Source organism: Platichthys flesus, chromosome 17 (genome assembly GCF_949316205.1).
Source record: "Platichthys flesus chromosome 17, fPlaFle2.1, whole genome shotgun sequence".
In the NCBI taxonomy this organism is placed as follows: Eukaryota; Metazoa; Chordata; class Actinopteri; order Pleuronectiformes; family Pleuronectidae; genus Platichthys; species Platichthys flesus.
Genome location: NC_084961.1, coordinates 12,256,608 through 12,280,569, shown reverse-complemented (window position 1 = coordinate 12,280,569; position 23,962 = coordinate 12,256,608). Strand labels below are relative to the sequence as shown.

The following is a 23,962-nucleotide window of genomic DNA, read 5'->3' as shown; positions in this document are numbered from 1 at the left end:
TTTTCGATTTAATTTTGCTTTTTTCTGATGATATAAAGTGAGCACAGGCAGTAGCGTCTAAAGGACATTGAGGAGTAAAAACACAGGAAGTCCCGCCTCTGCCTCATTCCTCATTGGCTGTCGAGCCTCGCCGAGCGCTGCGATTGGCTTTCAACCCCAGCAGTCCTCTGTGGGGGTTTCCTGGTTTGACAGCTGTCACTGTGCGCCGAGGTCAAGGCAAAGAAGCATGGCTGCGCTGTTTAGAGGGTCACGAAATGTATTGTTACGGTGGAATAAGCATGTCGACCTTGCCTCCGGTAACGTATTCACTTGTTGTCGGTTTCCCCCTTTTTTGTGTGCATGTGTGTGTGTCCAGGGGGTGAAGTGCTAGCGGAGCATTCTCAGCTACAGCCTTGTTAGCTAGCTTGTTAGCCCTCTGAGGAAAGTCTGAACACCCACTGACCCTGTTAGCTAAATGTATCAGTTTGGACACAGTGTCCCTGAGTTTGGACGCCTGCTGTGTTCGTCTCACTCATGGAAACTGTGCGTAATGAGCGATGTGTCAAGCAATGGCTAATCTTAGCCCACATAGCATCTCTTTATCGACATATATGTAAATGTGTGGTCTCCATTTAGGGTGTCACTCAATATTGTCACAGTACTGCAGTTTGCGCTACACTACACAAAAACATGGGTTAGCCTTGAGGTCCAACACTGCCACAAAGCCTCAAAGCCTCCTCAATCTCCTCTCTCCCATCCCACAATACAACAAACAACACACATACATTTCTAAATTTATGAACAGTGCACATTGATATGGATGATGTTACCTGAAATCCAGGGACCACCACGATGTAAAAGATATGCTGCTTGTATGTAGCCCGTAACTCTTCATAATCCTGAAATACTGGATAATATATTTTCCTATTTCTGTGACGTTCTTCCTCTGAAGTCTCACCCCAACAGGATCCCCCCATTCCCCAATCTAGATTTATTATTCCACTTAAATATTCATATAATTTATAAAAAATATCAATATCAGTGACTTTACTGAAATTATTTGCACCCTATTTGCCTCAACTCAACTAAATGGTAAGCCCATCAATTAGATTGGAGATTCATTATTCAAAAGAAAATGTATATCAAGTTATAAGTTATTCAGTTGTTAATTGTGTGCAAATTATTTTCTTGTTTCAGCTTCTCAAATATTAGAATATTTCCTTATGTTTTGTCTTTATAATATCATTGTAAACTGAGAACAATTCAAAATAGTGCAGGACTTTAAACAAAGCATAACATCTTTGGCATAGAGAAACAACAGAAATGATGAATTAATACAAAATCTACATGTTATTGTGGAAATAATAATAATTGTATTCTAATGTACAGGTTTGTTTTACACTTAGGACTATACAGGACAAAAATCTATATTTGGATCATGCAAAGTACAGGCTAGAAAATAAGGTCAACTGAAATGTATCGTCACTTTAATATGAACAATGATATATTCTAAGGCTAGACAAAGCAAATGTATTTATAAAGCATTTTTATATTCATAAGAACTTTACAGGCACAAAACAGGGACGTGATAGGAGCTAAAGCACAACAAATAAAAACAAGGAAGAAAATCACAGAATATAATCAAGAAAAACGTTGAGTAGTTTGTAAAATGATGCAAACCAAAATCATAAGGACAGAAATAAAAGCGCTAGACTCTGAATTAAGTTATGCAAGCACATAAACTGTGTAAATTACAGTGCAATTGATGAAAAACGACGGCAAACCGAACAGGTCTTTAATCTGGATTTACAAGAAGTCTGTACTGTCTCAAATCTGAGCTCTTCTGGCAATTTGTTTATTAGTACAGAAACTAAAACCAGCTTTATCATATGTGAGAGCAATCAAGAAACTGCTGACCTGAGAGATGCAGCGTTTAAACCGTGACAAGAGATCTTATATGTATTCAGGAATTGGTTTCTTGTCAATTTATGGACAAGCAATAGTATTTTGACTTTCTTTCTTTTTTTACTCCTTAAATGTTGTCTTAAGTTATTGTGGAATACATTTTAGAGGAGGCTTTTAAACTGTACTTGTTTGTTGTCACAGCTGTGTATTTGTGTGTGACCAGAACATCTTTGTGCATATTCAGTTAATGAGAGTGTGTTATTATCAAAAAACAGAGCTCCGATAATTGGCCCTTGCAGAACTCCATGCATTGTGATGTACAGCTACTAATTGATAGAAAATAGTCCCCTAATTGAAGGCAGCTCTTAAACCAAATCAGGACCATTTTAGAGAGAACAAGACTTTACCAGAATCTGTACTGATGTTAATGTCATTCATACCCTTTGATAAGATTCATCATGGAACTGTGGTGGGATGTCTATCATCACAGAAGTAACAGGACTCTGGTATCTGTATGTGTTAAAGGGTTTGTTAAATTTAAGGAGAGGCTTCCTATTAGGTCTTAACTCTCCTTGTCTAATTCTGTTGTTGTAGTCCGGATGGCCCACCGCCAGAGTTTCCACTGAGTTTAGTGTCTGTTAACCTGGCTGAACCTTGGCTGAGCCAGCAGTGTTTAATAGCTTGGCCAGACTTCCCAAAAGCTGCTGGTTGGTTACAGCAGAAAGATCCAGATTTTCTCTGTTGTTATTGATCCTAATCAGTGAATTTCCAGCATAATATTTACATTTCCTATTCACTGACATTTAACTGACACTCATTAGCCAAATGGTTTTTGTAGTGAGTTACAGCTATAATGTTTTTTTATTTGGCAAGTAGAATCAAGCTATAACTGTTGCAACAACATGGTGTCTTAGATATCCCATGCATGCCAAACACAATTCATTAATTTTCTCTTCAGCCTCTCAGAACGTCAAAGTGTTGAGTTTGACAAACATTCTGGTTTTCAGCTGAACAAAAGGTCTCACCATTATTCTAAAACTCCCTGTTTGTTTTCCTCCCTCAGTGTCAATGCGATCAATGGCTTCAAAAACACCAGTGGGGTTTGTTGGTCTGGGAAACATGGGCACTCCCATGGCCAAAAACCTGTTAAAGAACGGTTATCCTGTTATTGCCACTGACAACTTCCCAGAGTCCAGCAAGGAACTGCAGGACCTGGGTGCTCAGGTAAATAACATGTTCACATTTAAACTTGTATTGAACAGGCCTAATTTGCTAAGACATATAGTATCTGAAAGCGAATGAATAGACATACACCCTTTTTGAACTAATTCTTACAACAGTTGCTGAGTCAACAAAGTATGGGTTTCTGAGCCAACAGGTCGTTACACATAACAGCTATAATACTTAGATTTTGTGTTGATGATGACTCCCAACATTCAGGTTGTGGACTCCCCTGCAGAAGTGGCAGAAAAAGCCGATCGGATCATCACAATGCTGCCGTCAAGTCCCAACGTCATAGAGGTCTACACTGGCCAAAATGGCATCCTCAAGTGAGCACATTTTACCATCACACTGTGAAACTCTAAAGCAATTAACTTCGTCCTGCATTTGAAACTTGGCAAAAAGTGCACGTTAGGTGTTTAATGTAAAATCTTTGCATTAAGGTTTGGCTTGACAAAACTTCTTGTACATGAAATGCTAATGCCATTTGTTTTGCTCTCTTCAGGAAGGTAAAGAAGGGAACGCTGTTGATTGACTCTTCAACCATTGACCCGTCTGTTTCAAAAGAGATGGCAGCAGCTGCAGAGAAAATGGGCGCCGTGTTCATGGATGCTCCAGTTTCAGGAGGTAATGGGTCGCGGAAAGAATAATTAATCTTGTTCACCTTCTTTGACTTGCTGTCTTACACCAATGAAGCCCCAACGTGTGTCCTTAGAGAGGATAAGACATTTTTGTAAATGTTATTGCTGGGTTTATTTCTTTCTCAAAGAGGATATTCACTGGAAATGAGAGAACATGGTGACGGTTTAAAAACCAGAATCCGACTTCTAGTTTGTTCATTTGAGAATAAGAATCATGCTGTTAGGCCTATGACCCCTCAACTGTCTTACACTCCTTTGTATATCTAAGCTATGGGACCTTTTTGCTTAGTGCTAGGACATGGGTTGTAATTACTTAGCGGGCCAGCCAGTAGTTGCCCTCCAGAGATTTTTATAGCTGCTTTTGACCGGAGGGGACTTGAAGGCAAGGTTAAGGTTTTAAGTCCTCATTATGTTGGCGCTGTCTGCCTTTGACGGCTCCTTGACAGAGCACAGGATCACCAGTCGTCCTTAATGGGCTGAGCCACGGTGGAGAATCCCATGTCAGAGCTTTTCATGTTGATGGAGCCGTAATGGCGGGTATCCCATGTTAGTGCCTTTCATGTCAGATAAAGAGCCATAAAGAGGAGAGAAACTGCTCTCACATTGAGTGCAGGAGAGGAGAGGAGGGAGATAAGAAATGAAGGAGACACACCGCTGTTAAACTGTCCATCTCTCTGTCTCTGTCTTACTTTCTTTCTCTCTCTCTCACACACACACATACACGCCCTTCCTTGGAATCAGGTGTGAAGTTAAGGTATTCCACATCCTGACACTCCTGCATATCAGACTACTCACTCTGATCATAGTCTATTTGCTTTTTATTGCACAATCATTTCATACATGCACAACACACTGCAGCCCCCTTCCTCTGCCATACAAACATAGACTTGGCCCACACGGGCATGTTTACCAGCTGGCGTCAAATAGCAAGCCGACTGCAGTCATTGAGATCAGAGCCTTAAGCCTGTTACTTTCCGCTAACACAAACACACACTGTTTACATATTATAGACAGTGCACAGTTCATGCGTGCAGTCATCTGAAGGTTCTTCCTCTGCTGTCTTTTAAACTAAGCCTCTTTTACTAGCCTGAGATGACCAATGATTTACCTGCTACCTCTGGCCTCTGCACTCAGCACTGCAGACACTCTTCTGTCCCACATGCACATGTACACACAGGGCATGCACCCTCCCACCCAATGTCACTTGTAGACATCCTTAAGTACATAACTAGGTCACTGTGAAGTAGCAGAGAAGTTGTTTATGATCCATAATTACCACCAGCAACTGAAGATGTTTCACTATTTTTCACATTTTCACAGATATTTTCTTGACAAAACAGTTAATCGATCTTAAAGGGAGTCCACTGATAGATAAATAAGGTTAATCCCAGCCCTAAATGCACACACTGAAACACTCAGCCCCACTCTGAGCTAGGAAATGAAAGTTGGCTGGTGGTGATAGTGTGACCCTGATAAGCCAGGTTAAACCTTTAGTGACAGGTCATGAAGATTTGTTCCACTTTGTGGCAACGCAACAGAAAATAGCAGAGACCTTATTGCACTCCTTTCACCCACCCATCCCCTCACCACACTTAACACATCTCTGGGTGGGATCTGAGTTCACATGCTGTGTTCTAACCAGGAGATGGCACCCTACCCCAAATAGGGTACTGTCAGATTCATAAAGGGTGTGTGTGTGTGTGTGTGCGTTTGTGCGTACAGCACAAACTGAGATTGTCAGGACCATTAAACCCTAAGTGGACAGAAACCCGGTCCTAGTGAGGCACAACTTCATTTCTGAGGTCCTGGGTAAGGTCAGGGATAAGATGTGAATTGTGGTTAGGTTAAGGTTAGACATGAATTGGTTAATATGAGGGATACAGTTTTGGTTAGGCCGTCCTCAATGAGAGGAAGTCAATGCTAAGTCCTAATAAGGGTAGCTTCACAAAAGTTGTGAGACAAAGCAATACGGTTATACAAAAAAGTGTTACTATATATACAGTTGCAATCAGAAATATTCAACCCCCTCACCTCAATAGACATTATAGTGATGTGGATGACAGATAATGACAATAAATGACAAAAAAACCTCATCAAACAACAAAAGATATTTATTGATGCGTATTTTAGTTATTTTGAACAGAAGTTGACCTAACTTTGAAGTTCAAATGAAAAATGTAACTCTTTCAACACATGTGCATGTGCAGTATTATTCAACCCCCCAGCTTCAGTACTTTGTGGCGCATCCTCTAGCTTTTATAACTTCTAAAAAATGTTTTCGGTAAGTGCGGACAAGCTTCTTACACCTCTCGATTGGAATCTTTGCCCATTTTTCAAGTGCAAAAGCCTCTAGATCAGTGATGTTTGATGGCTTCCATGCTGCAACGGCCTTCTTTAAATCCCACCAAAGATTTTCTATCAAATTTGAATCTGGTGATTGTGAATGCAACTCCAGGACGTTCCAGGATCTTTTTCTCAACCAAGCTTTGGTGGACTTGGAGATTTTGATTTGGATCATTGTCTTGCTGGAAAGTCCAATGATCACCAAGGTTCAATTTGTCAACAGAAGGAATCACATTCCTCTTTAAAACGGCCTGGTATTTCTGTGAATCCATGATGCCATGTACACAATAAAGATTGCTAGTTCCTGCTGCAGAAAAACAGCCCAACATCATCTTTGACCAACCTCCATGCTGGACTATGGGGACGGTATTCTTCTGGTCATAAGCCTGTCCTTTCACACGCCAGACATACCGCTGGTCCATACGTCCAAACAGTTCCAGTTTGGTTTCATCAGTCCATAGAACTGTCACCCAAAACTCTGTAGGCTTATCCAAATTCCTCCTGGCATATTCTAGTCGACTTTTGATGTTGCTTGTGGTCAAGAGCTGAGTGCGTCTTGGAGCCGGCCATTAAGTCCTTTATTATTCAGTGCATGTCTTATAGTTGCCACTGCAGCACTTGTACCAGCCTTCATCAGGTCATCCTGTAGGTGTCTTGTAGTCACACAGGGGTTTATCTGAGTTGTTCTGACTAAGTTGCTGAGGGTCCTTGATGAAATGCTGGGCTTTCTTCCACGGCCAGGCATGTTTGAAGCTGCTCCATCAGTTGTAAACTTCCTTATAATGTTCCCAATTGTGTCTCTTGGAATATAATTTTTTGGGGAATTCTTCTTCTACCCAAGGCCTTTCAGGTGTGATAAAATAATCTCCTCTCTCAGCTTTTGTGTAAGCTCCTTTGTCTTTCCCATGATTGCAACTCACCTTGAATACCTTCATGGGTGGGGTTTATATATGCATCACAGCTGAAGCAAATGAAGGATCAGTATAGAGTTCCCAAAGGCTTAATAATGTTTCAACTCAACTTTAGGACAAAAAAAACTGTCAGACAGATTTAAAAACAACAATATTATATAGGGGTTGAATAATTGTGACATGGCTATCTTAACAAAATATACTGCTACACACAAATACTACATCATGCACTTTCCGTGTTGATTTTCTTTATCACTCAACTCTTAAAGAAGGCATCCGAAGCAGAGTCTACTTTAATTGATAAATCCTAAAAATCTTTGGGGAGTTCAATATTTCTGATTGCAACTATATATATATATATATTATGATTTGGAGACATATGAGTACATTTACTTTTAGGTTAGTTCAGCGAAATGAGTTTGGTTCAAAGCAGATTGAGTATAAAGTCACAGACACACTGAGCACAGGCTTGGTGTGATCTCCTGTGGTCTTAAAGCTTTTGCAGATGCAGCCTTCTCTCTTTGTGGCGTCTGTGTCTGTTTTTATTTTTAATTTAGATTTGTCTTTTGATATAAAATAAATCGTTTCATGTGTGGTAGGTGAGGTGGTGTATTCTACACAGAAATGTGTATTTGTGCTCTTTGTGCGTCACTGGAGGTTTGGTAGCAAACTGTGGCATTTGAATTGAAGCGTCTTAACCCTTCTTAAAGAGTCATCAATAAAAAATTCACTTTCTTCTCATCGGCTTTCCTTCTTGCACTTTGACCATCGTCTTGGCCTCATACAAAAACTCTTCCGAATAGACGTAGTTATGTTAACGTAGACACTGGCTTTTCAGGCATGCCAACATATGCTTACACACACACACTTGCACCACTGTCTGGTGTCATTAAATGCGTCCGCATGCAAAGTTGACCCACAACAAAACAAGCTCTGATGTCACAGACTCTGGTGTTGGCACAGCGATTGGCAAAAATAGGAGGTCTGGCTGCGAGCGACGGGGTCGTTAGCAGTAATTACCCAGAATGCTCGAGTTTGTGTCTGTGTACCCATGGTGGGCTGCCACTTTGCTAACGGACGGTGGCTTTAAAAAGGCTCTAAAAAACCTTTCATTGTGTTTTTCCCAGAGCAGGGAAAGTCAGTGATTGGTGCAATCGTAAGAAAGAAGGAGCCTCGGTGAGCTCTGGGTAATGTTGCTTGTTTGCGAGGACTTATAATCCTCAGCTAACTACCTATTTAGGCTGAGGCTTAACACCACTCTAATCATATCCATACCACATCACTGAAGCCTGAGTGTTGCAGTGTGTCATTTGCTGATGGTTGAACGTCATCCTCCAGCCTGCAGCGGCTTGTTTGAGCCAAGCCTGGCACCGGTTTGTTCGTCAATCAGCGTCGCCAATCCATTCCTCTGCCGAATGGTCTAGGCTCTAGTTCTCCCTCCAGGCATTCAGGGCCTGGAGCTTCTTCCACACAGATCAACACTGATTTTGTCTCACACTCTGGTTCGTACGAATAGTTGGAACAAACTTAAATTCAAATAATAGTTAGTAGTCCTTCTCTGAGTTAAGTAATCAGTTTGGAGGTGCAGGGGGGCAGTGGTTGCTGTCGCAGTCTGTCATGTTGATTGCTAACCAGCACTAGAGAGCGTCAGTGGTCCAAAGACTAGATTAGCATAACAAGCCTTTCACTGACAGGTTTTGGGGACACTGAGGGAGAATGTGGTGGGGGGGGGGGGGGCAGTGGGAGGGTGTAAGTGACCAGAGATGGCGATGATGGAGGGGTGGTTATGGGGGATTCTAGCCTATGCTCCAGATGGAGGGAGACCCACAGCAGCTGGGGACTGGCTCTTACATCTCTGCCCCTGTGTCATCTGTTGTGTGTGTGTGTGTGTGTGTGTGTGTGTGGCTGGGTGTGTGCCTGTCCTTGTATGTGACCATATACACGTGTGTTTTCAGACAAATAGCCAGCTGGTGTATGAGTCATACAAAAAGTCTCTGTCCATCAAACGTAGCGCAAATGTCACACTGCATGTCACTTATCTAAAAGGGAATTAGCATTCTGTCTGTATGAAGGACAGTTTCTGCACTTTAGCCATATACTGTGTGTGTCTATATTTGTGTGTGTTTGTGTCCCAGCCTGCTAACAGCCTAATTGGGGATCATTATTAACTTGCTCAATCCTAGATGAGTCTCATCGGGCCACGGGAAGGGATTGATCGTGGATCTCTCCTGCGCCCTCCATCCTCTGTCACATAGCATTGACCAGCCTCTCCCCCTGTGGAATACAGCAGTTACTGATGATGATGATGATAATGACGATGATGATAAGGGCTAGTCTGGTGGTCAGTGAACAGATGTTGCAAACTAAAACTCTTAAGGCTGGAGTGTCACTTGTGTACAAGAAACTGTGCCGACTCTTTCCCCTTCATTTTTCTTTCCAAAACCCAAACTCTCTCCGGTCGCCTACTTTCTCGAGGTTCTCATGGAGCGTTTGTGTGTTGGAGTCAGTTCTCATGGCTCTGTGCTCGTAAACTGGAGCCGATAAAGAGTCTGTTTTTAACATAACAGAGGGGCATTAGCAAAGTTGGCAGATAAACTGTTGAAAGTGCTGAATTTTTTCGTGTGTTTTTATGCATGTGAGCGATTTTGGTTAACGCATACCCTCTTACTGTTTGACTTATTCACTCGATATCCGTTACGCTTTTTTACGGGCCCTGTTTGGGTTTTTAATTTGTTGGAGGAAAAAAAATCTCTGCCCTTGGGTGTAATTATAATGGTCGACCACATGAGGCTGTGTTGTTGGCCTGTAAACATCCTACCCCCACTGGCTTACACTGCAAGAAGTCAACTCCCATTGACTCAAGGCTGTAACACTATTAAGTGTGAAAGCGCTCTCAGTATGAATTATATATGACTGCATCTGAGCCAAAACTTAAACCTGACATGTGCACATAGTTTAAAACCTGGTGGCAAACAAAGTACTACATTGCCAAAGCCTGAGCTTGTTTACACAAACTACATTTGGACATGAAGGTGTGGCGTTATATCTGGCGTATCTCTAAATCTCTCCTGCCAATCTTCTTGTAAAAACAGCTCCATTATCATTTGAGGAAATGAGGTGTTTGAAGGAACGCTAATGATATTATAGGTGTTGTTTTGCTCTCAGTGTTTTTCCATATACTCTGGGGGGGAAAAAGCACGGTTGTGGCATGCTGTCAAATGCGTCATTCATTACCCAACTCTGGGAACATCCCGTCTTGTGTGCATGTGGGTCTGTGATTGTGTGTGTTTGCACAGCCTCATATTCACAAATGTAGTTTAATTTAGACCCACCACCAATAAAACGTGCCTACTGGTTTACATGCGGCTCGTAACTCCAAGACATGGCCTCAGAAGCTCCAACTGACGTCGTATTGGCGGCCAGCTCTGGGATCTGCACCTGTCCCTTCATGGTACACACACACACACACACACACACATACACAGGAACACACAAACACAAAGAGATACTGCATGCAGATGTACACAGACATTCTCGCTTACTTTGTATGTACATGCGCCACTTCAAAACAGCCCCAGTTTAAATGGTTACAAGGCTGTCAGGAACTGCTTTGGTTGATTCCTTCTGGGGTTGATGTAAGAAGTGCTAATGAATTTAGTGTTTACTACAAACAGGCCAAAACCAAAGTTGTTGCTCTGATCTTCCTTTGCCTTCACGCAACTAGTTTCAACCTCTCATGCTGATGGTTAATGCCTGATGTGTAGAAGCCTGCTGTTAAGCATCTGTGCTAATCGTGTTTGATTGGCTGCTTATTAACTTGAGTCTTGTTAATAGAGGAGATCAGTGGAAGGAGCTGTCTATAACTGTCTGCTACTACAAAGAAGCTTGGGCCACACATGCACACAGTCGCAGACTCTGATGCGTCATACGATGTTGTGATCAAACCCTTATGACAAAGAATTTAAACGAGGTTTGATATTTGCATGAATGAGAAGAAAACACAAATAAAACCACGCATGTAGAACGTGACCCTAATCCATTAAGACATTTTTGTTTGATTTTAATGTAAATGTAAAAATGCAATCTGCGTTAATTATTCTGTAAAATAAAAGTTTTAATTTCTGCACATATCGGCAATTTTAAATGCAGATACCAATAGGTCTGTACCGAGATTGTCAGCCGACCAATATATCGGTCAGGCTAAATGTGTACTTAATTAATAGTCCATCCAGTTTCAACATGGGCAGATAATATTGGTGTTGGGTTATTAGGGGTGGCGGAGGCATGATTGTTTCCATTACTGCATTTCCCAGACATTTAATTACTTTCCTCCTTAGTCTCAGTCTGATCTTCTGTCCCTGTCCGTATTGTTTTGATCACTATTGCATATTTAAATTGTTGAGAATTTACTCAGTAGATTCTGATGTGCCATTATGTAGTGTAGCTTAATTTTTCTCCTCTTCTTAGTACCTTCATCCCTATTTTCCTGTTTCCTCTTCATCTCTCTACCCTGTATCTTCTATCATAGGTGCCCCCCCCCCCCCCCAAACACACACACACACCCAGACAGATACATACACACACACACACATACGCATACCTTGTCTCCCCCCCTAGGGGGCGTCGTGTAGTTGTGTACTGCTAACGATCCTGGACTGTCACTCCCGCTGGGATGGATGAGCCGGCAGACCCGGTGCTCGGGAAACCTCATTAGGATTCGTCCTTAATCCGTCTCTGACAGGACCGGCCCAAGAACAGGACGTCCCTGCATGCACACACACAGACATACACACCCACATACACCCTGAAACACAGACATGCACACACACGATAAAAGTGCAGACACTATCGTAGACTCGCATACACGCACAATAAAAAGTCACTGATACCCCCAACACACGCACGCACATATGCACCCGTACATTGTTATGCTAATGATATGTTATTCTTCCAGCGCAGAGGATCTTCCATCATCCTGGTGTCACTGCTTATAGAAATCCACTACAGATCATAAGAGCTTATTATGGGTGATTAGTTAATTTGAGGGAGGGAGAGTTGGGAGGGATACTGGGAGGTAGAGAGAGAACGATTGTTTTCCTTCTCTGCTGTCATATCTACATCTCCCTCTACTTCTCTCTCTCTCTCTTTCTCTCCTCCCTATCCTTCCTTCCCTCTATTCTTAGTGGGATCTATTGATCAGCAAGTTGACTCTGTTATCAATAATCTCCTCTTTAGTCGTCCGCGAACAGTGATCTCCACTAATGAGCCAGCTCAGTTGTCACACTGCTCTTTCTGTCTCTGTGTGTGTGTGTGTGTGTGTGTGTGTGTGACTTTGTGTGTCTTTGTGTGTGTGTGTGTGTGTGTGTGTGTGTGTGTGTGTGTATATGTGTGTGTATATGTGTGTGTGTGTGTGTGTGTGTGTGTGTGTGTGTGTGTGTGTGTGTGTGTGTGTGTGTGTGTGTGTGTGTGTGTGTGTGTGTGTGTGTGTGTGTGTGTGTGTGTGTGTGTGTGTGTGTGTGTGTGTGTGTGTGTGTGTGTGTGTGTGTGTGTGTGCGCATGCGTGCGTGCGTGTGCGTGCGTGCGTGTGCGTTTGCTCATTTTTGTTATCTCTTAAGGACCTTTTCTACCAACACAGAGGTCTACTGACCTAATGGTCATGACGAGGCTCAACTTAATTTATGTGCGCCTGGTTAAGGTCTAGTTGTAAGGCATGAATTGGTCATGGTTAAGTTTAGGAATACGTTTTTAGGCTGTACACATTGATTGGAAATCAATGCAAAGTCCTAATAAGGAAAGCTGCTTAAACCTGTGTGGGGGTTTACATGCGTGTGGTAAAATTATAACTGTATAGTCATATTATGGGGACTTCTCTTATGAGGACAAAAAGCAAGTCATCTTAATGTAAAAAATATGAATAAGATAAGAAAATAAAATACAATTTATTATAGTAATATGAGGAGATGATGTGTTTAAAAGTGATGTTATGGTTTGTGTCCAAACAAGGATAGTTGTACAATCAGAACAGAACTGATTGGCTGAACTTTGACTGCCATTAACTGTGATTAAAGAGGAAAATAAAAATCTTTATCTATTCATTTTTTTCCCTAATTATATAATGATGACAGCGTCAAGAGAAGTGCTACGGCTACTTCAGCCCTGTACAGTATGCACTACATGATGCCTACATGTAAATATAATTTAGTCACAGACAAAAGCCTCAACAACCTCTGCTACTAAATAAAAACTTGGTATAAAATAAAACCAGACTCAAAAAGATGAAGTCAGACATATAAATAAGGGCAAAAAGGAGAGGAATCTATCATGTCAGTGGTCTGTGGACCATATGTGTGTATGATTGGTGTGTGGGGCGTCCTTATGTTAAGCGTGTGTTCGTCGTGCGCTGAGGGCAGCTGCCGCAGCATGGGCCTTGGTCTTAATTATGTGGCCCTAATGGCCTACTGACAGCTCATCGCTGACACTCACACGTTGTACACATACAGTGAAGTGGCATCATCGAACACTTGACAACACTGCCGCCAATTAAAGAAGGGGGAGGGTAAGAAAAGAGAAACATTCATGTTTATGGGTCATGGAAATATACAGTAACTCTCCTCCTCTCCTGCAGTGAAGTCTGATAATGTGATGTCAGCTCTTCTGTGCCTGGTAATTCCCTTTAAATTAGTAACACCAACATTATTAGGCTTTTACTATTAAGAGGCCTTTCATTAGAGCCAGACAACACCCTAAAGAGAGATTTGAACTCTTCCCTCTCCATCCTCCTCTCTTTCTCTCTTTCTCTCTTTCTCTCTTTCCTTCCTGTGGAGAAAGTCGGTCACTTTGTCCACATTTTCCTGAAGGATGCTTCTCTCTGACCTTCCTCTACTTTATGGCTCATGTACTACTTTTGAAACTATTGTATGTACGCATTAGTATTTTTCTACATTATATATTATGTACCACCAATTAATTGTGTTAATGTCTGTGGTCTCATCACTTAAACATTAAACAGACAGTTCCATTGCATAAGAGCTTCAGGCCAGCTGGGTAAAAGCCATGCTGAAAAGGGGGGTTATTGCTACATTATGGACCCTGTGGGGAGGTGGGGGGGTGAGGTAACCTCCTACAACATGGCATGCTTCTTAAGCCATCAGGCATGGGGAGGGACACCTAATTGAACATGATAAAGTGTAAAGTTAATTACCCCTCACGCCTGTCACTGATACCCCCATGGGGGGGGCATGTGCCTCAGGCACAGCTGTTGGTGTGAGTGTGAGTGTGTGTGTGTATGTGTATAAGCGAGAGAAAGAGTAGGGGTGACAAGACAAAAGGCAAGGGCTCCCACGAGAGTTGTGCAGTGGATGATGGCAACAATCGGCTTTTAAAGATACCTCTGTCCCTCTGGTGCACAACTACTTAACACGCCTGTCCCACCATGAGTCTCACACACACGAACACACAGAAAAGTACACAGCTGACCTTTCAGACGCAGTTGGTAGTATTGAAACAGTCAAACAGTTGATATATGATGTTCTTTGTGTATCTACTAACTAACGCTGCTCAGTGACTATGATTAGTCTGCGCCTTTTCAAAGCTTTGTAAATTTTAACTAACCATTCCACTTAATACATAGATACTGTTTGTTGCAGGTCTGGGTTGAACTACTGTACTTTGGATCAATATGTTAAATGTATTTACTATCGAGTACATGTTCACCTCAGCTAAGCTCATCTCTTTAACAAGTGTTGTGTGTGTGTGTGTTTAGGTGTTGGGGCTGCCAGCCTGGCCAAACTGACTTTCATGGTGGGTGGAGTGGAGGAGGAATACAACGCTGCACAAGAGCTGCTCACCTGCATGGGAGCCAATGTTGTCTATTGTGGACAGGTTGGCACCGGGCAGGTAAAGACTCACACATGCTAACACACACAGGCATGCCCCTCTTCATTTCAAACAGCCTCTGATAACATATACCTCATTTACAACCAAATTAGCGGAACCCCTTTCTTGTTGCTCGGCTAAACATACTAAAAACGGTCATTGACTCCCATCCCATTGCCAGTGGAGGACTCTGCCTTCCTTATTTTTCCATGATGCATCATACTCGATGTCATGATTAGAAACTATCTCACCTTTTTGTCTTGCCAAAGAGTCATTTGACCTGGGAGTGAACACCGATTTGAATCCATTCCCACTGCAGATAAAAGCCAGATGTTAGTAGGTGTTTGTGGGGTTTTTGACCGGTGGCAAAGGGGTTATACACAATAATTAACTTATTTCAGTCCAGTTAAGTAAACACATTGAAATGAACAGGAGTTTAGCAAAAGTGCTTTGCAGTCATGGCACAAAAAAGCAACACAATAATGGATAAAAAGATAAAAATCACAATGAAACGACAAGAAAAACACAGTAAAAGCAATGAAGTTAAAAAAGGACAGATAAAGTATAATAATCCCAGGCTTTAACAGAATCAGATTCAGGCTGAATTAAAGGCAAGATTACGAGGTAGCAATTCAAAATCGAATGGGGGGGACCTGATGATGAAAGGGAGAATAAATCTAGTTCAGTCATTTTAATACAAAAAAAACCCAGATATATAAAGACAATTACTCAAATTTAAAAATAAGATTAGTTCTTTTTCTATTCATTCAAACATTAATACAAACACCATGTGTTATATTTGAACCATAAAAGTTTATGGATTTAATAATCATCCCTACAGTATAATAATCAATCGAAAAAAACATAAAAAGCATAAAACATGAATAAGAATTTGCAAATTTAAATCACATATAGACAAAGTATTTAATCCTCAGGGAGACTGCCTGTTTATACAGTTAATTATGAGGTTGCTTAATGTGAGTGCACACAGACATCTTTGACTACTGGTTTAAAAATGTGCATGTGTTTATATGTTGTAAAGACTATCTTTTTTTCTTTTACACTAAGAATACCCTGTTAAAGATTTTTTTAGGCGTATCCACTAGTTTTATACAAAGCGGGATCATGTCACATCTATGTCTGACCGACCTTTAAATGTATTTACGCTCTTTATTACAGTATCTGTTTTAAATGCTGCCTTACAAAACCCCATTCACATACACACGACGTGCTCTGTCTTTGTCTGTTTGACCCTCACCAGGCTGCAAAGATCTGCAACAACATGCTGCTGGCCATCGGGATGATTGGGACTGCAGAGACCATGAACCTCGGCATCAGGTATTGTCCATCAGTGTTGTGCTAAGCTGCTTCCAGCCTGCTATGCTAAAGAGAGAAACACAAAGAGGAAAAATGAGCACATGAGCAACCTGTAATTATTATGTGGGAGCGCACAGGTAGAAAGTGTGACACAGGGATACTTGTGACTGGGCTCTTCAAAGTGACTGTTGCCAGGGTTTTAGGCAGTTGGTCCATTGAGGTTAATTTTCCTCTGTGAAGAGGTGCACCTAGCCTCCTGAGTCAATTATGAGTACAAGCACCACAAACTTAAAGAAGCCCAATTGATGGTTCCACATTTAACCAAGCAGGAATACGACCATGTGAACTCGCCCTTAGATATAGCCATTGCTTTGAACGAAATTACTGTACCAGTGATATGGCTGTAACTGTGGCAGTAATTTACTGCTTTAATACAGGTAGTGTGTGTCTGTGTGCGTGCATGCGTACGTGCATGTGTGTGCAGTTTATGGAGGTGCAAAGGGGTCAGTGCAGCCCAGAGTCGGAGCTGCTTCTGCTGGAGAGATGGATGAGGGGGCAGAGCCACAGACTCTGATTTACATCTGCTGATTGAGCTCTCACTAGTATCCTGTCACACCCCTGTCACTGAACGCAGCCTAGAAATCCCATCATTCATCATGCCTTGTCCTTGCACAAAGCCTCATTGGCCAGAGCACTGAGCATGATGGGATATGAAGTCCTCGACCAGTACAATCAATTTGGCTTAAAAGGATGGAGAACATGGAGTCATTCAATTTGATTGCACCTTCATGTCAATTTACAGGAAATTTTGCATGTTTATGAATCATAACTGGGTCTTTGGCCTTGACTTTGCATTCTAACTGGAAACAGTTTTCTTTTTGTATTTTGTGTGTTGTATTTGTCTGTTAGTGCTGCCATGCATACTGTTGCAAAAGTGTTTATCTCTTGAATAGGTTACTCTTTAAAATGAATCTTAATGAGACTTGCTTGGGTAAATTAATGATAAATATTCTGTGTATTCTATATTGATGAGGACAATGGGGAGATGCACTTAAATGTGATACTTTGGTAGCATGTAGCATTTCAAGGTGACCCAGCTGCTAGATCCAGCTTTGACATGATTTGAATCATTGCAGATTTGTGATATTTCAGGCACTTTTTTGACAACATGCTAGCGTCGTTGTTACTTGGCCTCGTCATATGTCCCAGACCCTCTAACATTAGATGGTAGCTATGACTGACAAAACCATCCCTTAGCTCGAATGTCTGGGTCTGAGAATATCTACCTAATATATAATGTTGATGCATGATTAATAAAGTTGGATTTTATTTGTGAAAATGCCGATATGGCAGTGGATGCAGTGAAGTATTACCTCTGCCAAGGCTCAACAGTCCCCTTAGGAAACCACATTTAGTATCAGTAGTTCAGAATTTTTATCTGGATCTGTATTAAATTGAAGAAAGCCATACATATCAGTCACCTAAGCATCCTGCTAATTAACAAACAAACACAGCAGAAAACACTACACATCTGTTATTCCTCATATGAATGAAATTACCAGGTTCGTCAGATTAGATTTTCACCTTTGGAAGAATGAATTCATTCTCCACCCTTATAATACATATCCCACGTCAATAATAGACTGTTTCCTCTGTCTACTCTATATGTTTTATGGGTTTTGCAGCTTAAATGGTGTGTGGACCCATTTTGCGTGTGTGTGCGTGCATGAGCGTGTGCGCATGTGCGTGCGTTGCTCTTCGCCCCGTGCAGCTGTGTTAGTGCAGCTGATTTATCTGTGCTGAGACAGAGGAGGAAAATTGGCATGAGCAGTTGCACATAAATCCCAACACTAGACCTCTGAAATATGGAGGCATTAAGGGAGCAACACAGATTTACACATTGCCACACTGTCACACTGATGCACTCACACCTAGACTCACAAATTTACATCCAGAGACACTGAACACAGCAGTTTTCTACCAAACTGCAACAGCACCTATACTCTCGGTGCACATCATTATAAGATATGCCTTGAAAAAACCTTAAGGATACTAACCACTGCATCCCCTCATTTTGAATTTGAATTATTCTTTATATCATCTGACCCATATTCAGTCGCTGTCGCGTGAGTATACATGTGTACAGTGTTTCTCACTCTTCTTACTAGTTGACCTCTGGGGCTTTATTAGAGGGTTTGACGAAGACTGTCATTGTTTGGAGAGACGATACCCTTAAATCTCCCATGTTGCATTGCGGCCTCTTATGCAGAGAGGACGCTCTCTTAGGTATTAGGTGTGCTGATACACACACAGACACACAACTCAGTCCGAGACAAAGGCGTCTGAGCGCTCACAGCCAATTTAAAGCAAAACAGCAATAACATTTTATCATGGTGGACTTGGGCCTGATAGAGCTGCCCTTTCTGTTAGTGTGTGTTTGTGTGTGTGTGTGTGTGTGTGTGTGTGTGTGTGTGTGTGTGTGTGTGTGTGTGTGTGTGTGTGTGTGTGTGTGTGTGTGTGTGTGTGTGTGTGTGTGTGTGTGTGTGTGTGTGTGTGTGTGTGTGTGTGTGTGTGTGTGTGTGTGTGTGTGTGTGTGTGTGTGTGTGTGTGTGTGTGTGTGTGTGCATGTGTGCCTGCTAGGTCCTTACCTGCTCACACAGACAGACGCACAAACACACTCTCATACAGAGTACTGTTCATGGAGCTAATTTGTTGATCTCAGATGGAAGCTTGGGCCGTCTTCAACAGAGCGTGACGTTCTCTTAGTGCAAGGAATGGCCATGCATGACAATTATGAGTGTGCACGTGCGCACACACACACTCGCTCCGAAGCGCACATACACATCCCGTCTCTCTGCTTTTCTTTCTTTCCCTCTCTTTCAGCTTTTTCCTCTCCATCTTTATTTGTTTTACCTTATCATTTTGCCTCTTCCCTTTTAATCCCTTCATCTCTTTCCTGCCTGTTGTAATTTCTGCACGCAGCCATCCAGTCGGTGACGGAGGGGGATGAGAAGCTGTAGCATAGAGGGGCAGCGGTGATACACTCGAAGATAAAAGGACAGGAAGCCGACGAGAGAAATAGACGACTGGCTCGGGGAGGGATATGAGGCTTTTACGGCTCACGGTTCACCTCACACACCTGTGTACCTGCACTCATTCATCCATACAAACATGCGGCCATTGGTGCACACAAGTAGGAACACACATTTACTCCCTTATTTGTTTAACGGGGAGAACAACGGCGAATCAAAGGGTATAGCAACATACAATCCTTTGTGTCGCAACAGAAGTGGGTTTGCCACCACACACATGAACACAGACACCTCCTCCTCCTCCTCTCACCATAGCTCAAATGAATTGTGAACATATGCTCTGATGAAGATTAAAGTTGGGTGATAAATGTGCTTGTTGCCTCTATAAATGGAATAGTAAATGCTTTTGTGTGTATATGTGCTCGTTAGCTCTTTAATGTAATAATAAATGGGGAACGGGTTGGGCCTCATCTCTTGTGGTACAGACCAGGATGAGGAGCTAATTGCCATGAAAAGACAGTTAATATCTGAGCTGCAAATGAACTCCACCTGCTCGAGCTCCCAACACATAAACGCTTAAATGCCCTCCCCTTTTATTATTTCCACTGCCTCCTCCATCTTGATTTTATCTCACATTTCTTTAATCTGCAGTGGCATCACACAGCAACACGTTTGTTTTAGTGTTCGTGCCTGTGTGTGTGTGTGTGTACCCATGTCAATCCTGTTAAAGCGTGACATGTCCTCTTCTCCACGCAAATTACCGCAGGCGATGAACACCACCACCGTGTCAGCTAATAACCACGACTGTGTGTATGTGTGTATGTGAGTGTGTGTGTGTGAGGGGAGCAGGAGGGGATCTTCATTGATTTATCGTTAACAGAGGACAACAGCTCCCCGTCAGCGTCTCTGGTCGCTATAACAAACGATCTGTGCGCTCGGACGCGCTTTATTGTAGCTCAGCCAGTAACCTTTTCAGCTGCTGACCCAGAACACTGGGAGGAGCTCTGTGTGTGTGTGTGCGCGTAGAAAATGGGGGGGGGGGGGGGGGTTGTGTGCGATGTCAAACATATGTCCCCCAGAGTCCTCAGACAGGGAGGTGTCAGCAGGGAAGACAAGGGGGAGGAAGAGGAGAGGCAGGATGGGAGGGAGATGCTTGCAGACATAAACTAAAAAAAAAGCCATCATGAGTGAGGCTGCCACTAAAAAAAAAGAACTATGAGTTAGAACATGTGTTTACACACAAACGCACACACGCACACAGCGTCACTTATGCTACGTTATCAATGGACAAAATTTTCCAAAAACGAGGGCTTCAGAGGGGACACAAAAGAGACGAAGGGGAAAGGAAGAGGGAGACATGGCGAGGGTGTAAATGCAATTCCCATTCTTAATTAGTTGGTAGACAGCTAATAAAAACTGTGGTAGTAATGGCAGAATGAGAGCCAGGTGGAGGGAGGGGGGAGGCTGCCGGCCTTAAGGACCTATGATGGTTTAATAGTCATATAGAGAGCAGAATAGAGTTACGGGCCTGTAAGTAACAGTGAAGTGAGACAGCCAGGGCTTGATGTGGTCAGCTTTACACTGGCCTTTAAAATGTTAATATACAAAAGCTGCACTACACAGGCAGATTGAACTACTGACACAGACGCTGGAGTTGCACCCTCCGTGCTGTAATGCTTGGCACTTGGTTTGTCTGCCCCTTGCTTATTTCTGTCTGTCCTCTCTTTGCCTCTTTAAAAAAAAGATAGCACATCCTGGAGACTTGTCCTCGTGCATATGGAAGTAGGTTGCTGCAAAATGGGGGCAGCAAAAGTAAGAGCATGCTTCTGTAAATGACAGCGAGGTTTATGGCTCCCCTGTGCTGCTTAACCACTTGTCCTCCTCCTCCTCCACTTTCTTTCTTTTCATGAAAAAGGGGATGATGAAGGATAGATGTGCCGGTAAACATCAATACTGCATTAGCCGGCATTACAAAGCCTTCAGCCATTAACACTGAGGAATGGTCGCAGCCGGGAATAAGGTTCAATGGGGGTCACTACCATCACAGGGCACCCCCACACCTATCTTTCTCAATGTTGAGAAAATGTATTCCATAATTGGCGTTCCTGTTCCTCCAGATTCTTGCATAATTCCTCTATTCTTTCTTACCTTTACCATGTCCTCACTTAGCCTAAGAAGTAAAAAGGAGGTATAATTATCCGTTCATCAATTACAAATTCATCTTTTCCCTTTTTTTCTACCTCTTATAGACAAGAGTCAGTAATGTTACAGTGCGTATCTGCTCTGAAGTCCCTCTGGATCTCCCAGATAACATTTCCAAACAGGATACTGATTTGTCTTCTTCCTCTTCTTGTCCCAGACTTGGTTTAGACCCAAAGCTACTGGCAAAGATCCTCAACATGTCCTCAGGCCGTTGCTGGTCCAGCGACACGTACAACCCAGTCCCTGGTGTCATGGACGGAGTCCCCTCTGCCAACAACTACTTGGGCGGCTTTGGAACCACACTAATGGCAAAGGTACAAGTCATTGTGTCCCAGACGCAATTAACAGGTTTCATTAACAGTTTAATTTATTGATTATTTGTTTGGTCCGTATTTGTTTGAAATTAATAAAGAATACCCACAAAATGCTTCCAGAGCTAAATGTGAAATCCTCAAAAATCCTGTTTAGTCCATCTTGCGGTTCAAAACACAAATGTTCATTTCCCCATTAAGATAGACATGGGAACATAACAGATCCACACACTTTTGCTTGATAAATGATGACGAAATAATTACACCATTCCTCAATATTTCTTCCAGCAATCAATCAAACACTTGATTAAGCATTTCAACTGCTACGCTCTCTACTGTTCTTTTCTTTATTTAGTCTCTTTTTGTCCATCTCTCAACTGTGTCATTGTCTCACTGTTCAATTGTCTCAGTGTGGCTCTATCTGCTCTCCTCTTCACCATTTCATCTGTGACTCACTGTGTGCCATTTGATTTTTACTGCATTAGCTCTCCTGTAATGGTTAGTCTGTCTATTATTCAGTGCATCTAGGTGTCTGTTAAATCACTTATAATGTTTGCTCTGCATACACAGCTCAGTAAATAATAAGTAAGTTACGTATAGTGTATGAATAGTCATAAAGCAAATTCAGTTTCATTTTATGGAAAACAATAAACACTAAATAGTGACAATGTCTTGTAGAACTGTTTAAAGAGGACTCACTAATGATGATTTGGGAATAGTGGGAATAATTCTGAATTAGCTCAAGAGCATCAACATAGGCCCAAAAAACAACTGGCTATTATGTTAGTCTACCTATCTCATATTCCCCATCTTTCTTTTTCTGTTTCCAGGATCTTGGTTTGGCCCAAAACACTGCCACCAACACTAAGACGCCGATCCCTCTGGGCTCCCTCGCCCACCAGATCTTCAGAGTCATGTGCTCCCGCGGTTATGCTAACAAGGACTTCTCGTCTGTCTTCCAATTCCTACGTGAGGAGGAAGGACAGTGAATGCAGGGGGAGCACCGTTAACTGTGATATTAGCATACACACACATAAATACACACACACACACACACAAAAAAACACACAGAGACACACTTCAACCACACACCCGAGTGCCCCTTATCCCACTATGCTCAGGAGAGACTAAGGCCTTGCCCTCAGGCAAAGATCAGCAATACAATTAACATACTGTATGTTGACACGTGTCCCCTCATTGCATTAGCTGAATCATACTTTGAATTCATGGCTCTCCCTTTTGAATGTGGGGAAATGCTAAAACTGACCTTAGATAACGTATCTGAAGTTGAAGCCAGCTGACGAGAGGTAGGACGAGGCGCTGCAGGCTTACACAAATCAAGGCAGGCGTAATGTATGTGGTATTTTAAAATGATCGTAAAGTAATAATTGCATGAATGATAAAAGTATGTTTTGGTCAGGTTTGCTCTTTTTGCCTGTTACTCAAATTACCAGGATCTGTCCCTATTCAAGTAAATCAAGAAATCAAACAAAAACAAGATAAAGTATTAACATAGTGATGGAAATTTCTTTAAAGAGGCACTACAAAACTGGCCGTACTTGAGAGTTTACCTTTGGTGTTACATTTCTTTGTTTCTGGCAGGAACTTGGTCACCCGGGTGTCACCTGAGACTTCCTGTCAACGTACAAACTTGATTATTTCGATCATGAATCATCCAGTTATCATATTTACTCAGTTAAAGTATTTTCAATTCTTGGTTTCTACAGTAATAGTGGATCAGCCAGTTCTTCTCTGCTGCACCATAAGATAAATACCTGGTTATTTTTGCACTGTGTGCATCGCGGTGTGATGTGCTGGGTTATTTTGATACAGTTCCAGAGTCTCTTAGAACCTACCTCTCTCCACTACTGTCCTCATCTGCTGTCCACTGCAGCATTGTTATTATTATTTTGTGACCAACGCTGTTAAAACTGTATACTGTTTACTACACAATGTTCTCAATTTCCAACACATTCTCTTACCCGTTAGGTCGATCCTTCTCACAAATGTATGACGTCTGTGTAAAGTGTCAGTGAGGAACGGTTCCTCCCTGCTATGAGCAAATGTACATAATGTATATTCATATTGTCGTGTAGTAATGAAGAGGAATCTAAAAGAACCGTCACTTTTTTTAGTAAAATTCTTTCATTGTCTCTACAGTTTGTCTTTGCTCTGTGAAACAGTTCCTTCGTCACACTGTAGCCTAAAATAAAAGATGTTCTGTG

At 42.1% G+C, this 23,962-nt stretch overlaps 1 protein-coding gene across 1 annotated transcript; it reads left to right on the top strand.

Annotated features, from left to right (window-relative positions):
- Positions 1-185: 185 nt before the first annotated feature.
- Positions 186-23,962, top strand: hibadha (3-hydroxyisobutyrate dehydrogenase a). Its single transcript, XM_062409768.1, has 8 exons — positions 186-296; positions 2,948-3,108; positions 3,325-3,434; positions 3,611-3,732; positions 14,763-14,896; positions 16,137-16,213; positions 21,584-21,740; positions 22,568-23,962. Exons 1-8 carry the CDS (start codon positions 227-229, stop codon positions 22,724-22,726), a joined length of 990 nt encoding a protein of 329 aa, XP_062265752.1. The 5' UTR covers positions 186-226; the 3' UTR covers positions 22,727-23,962.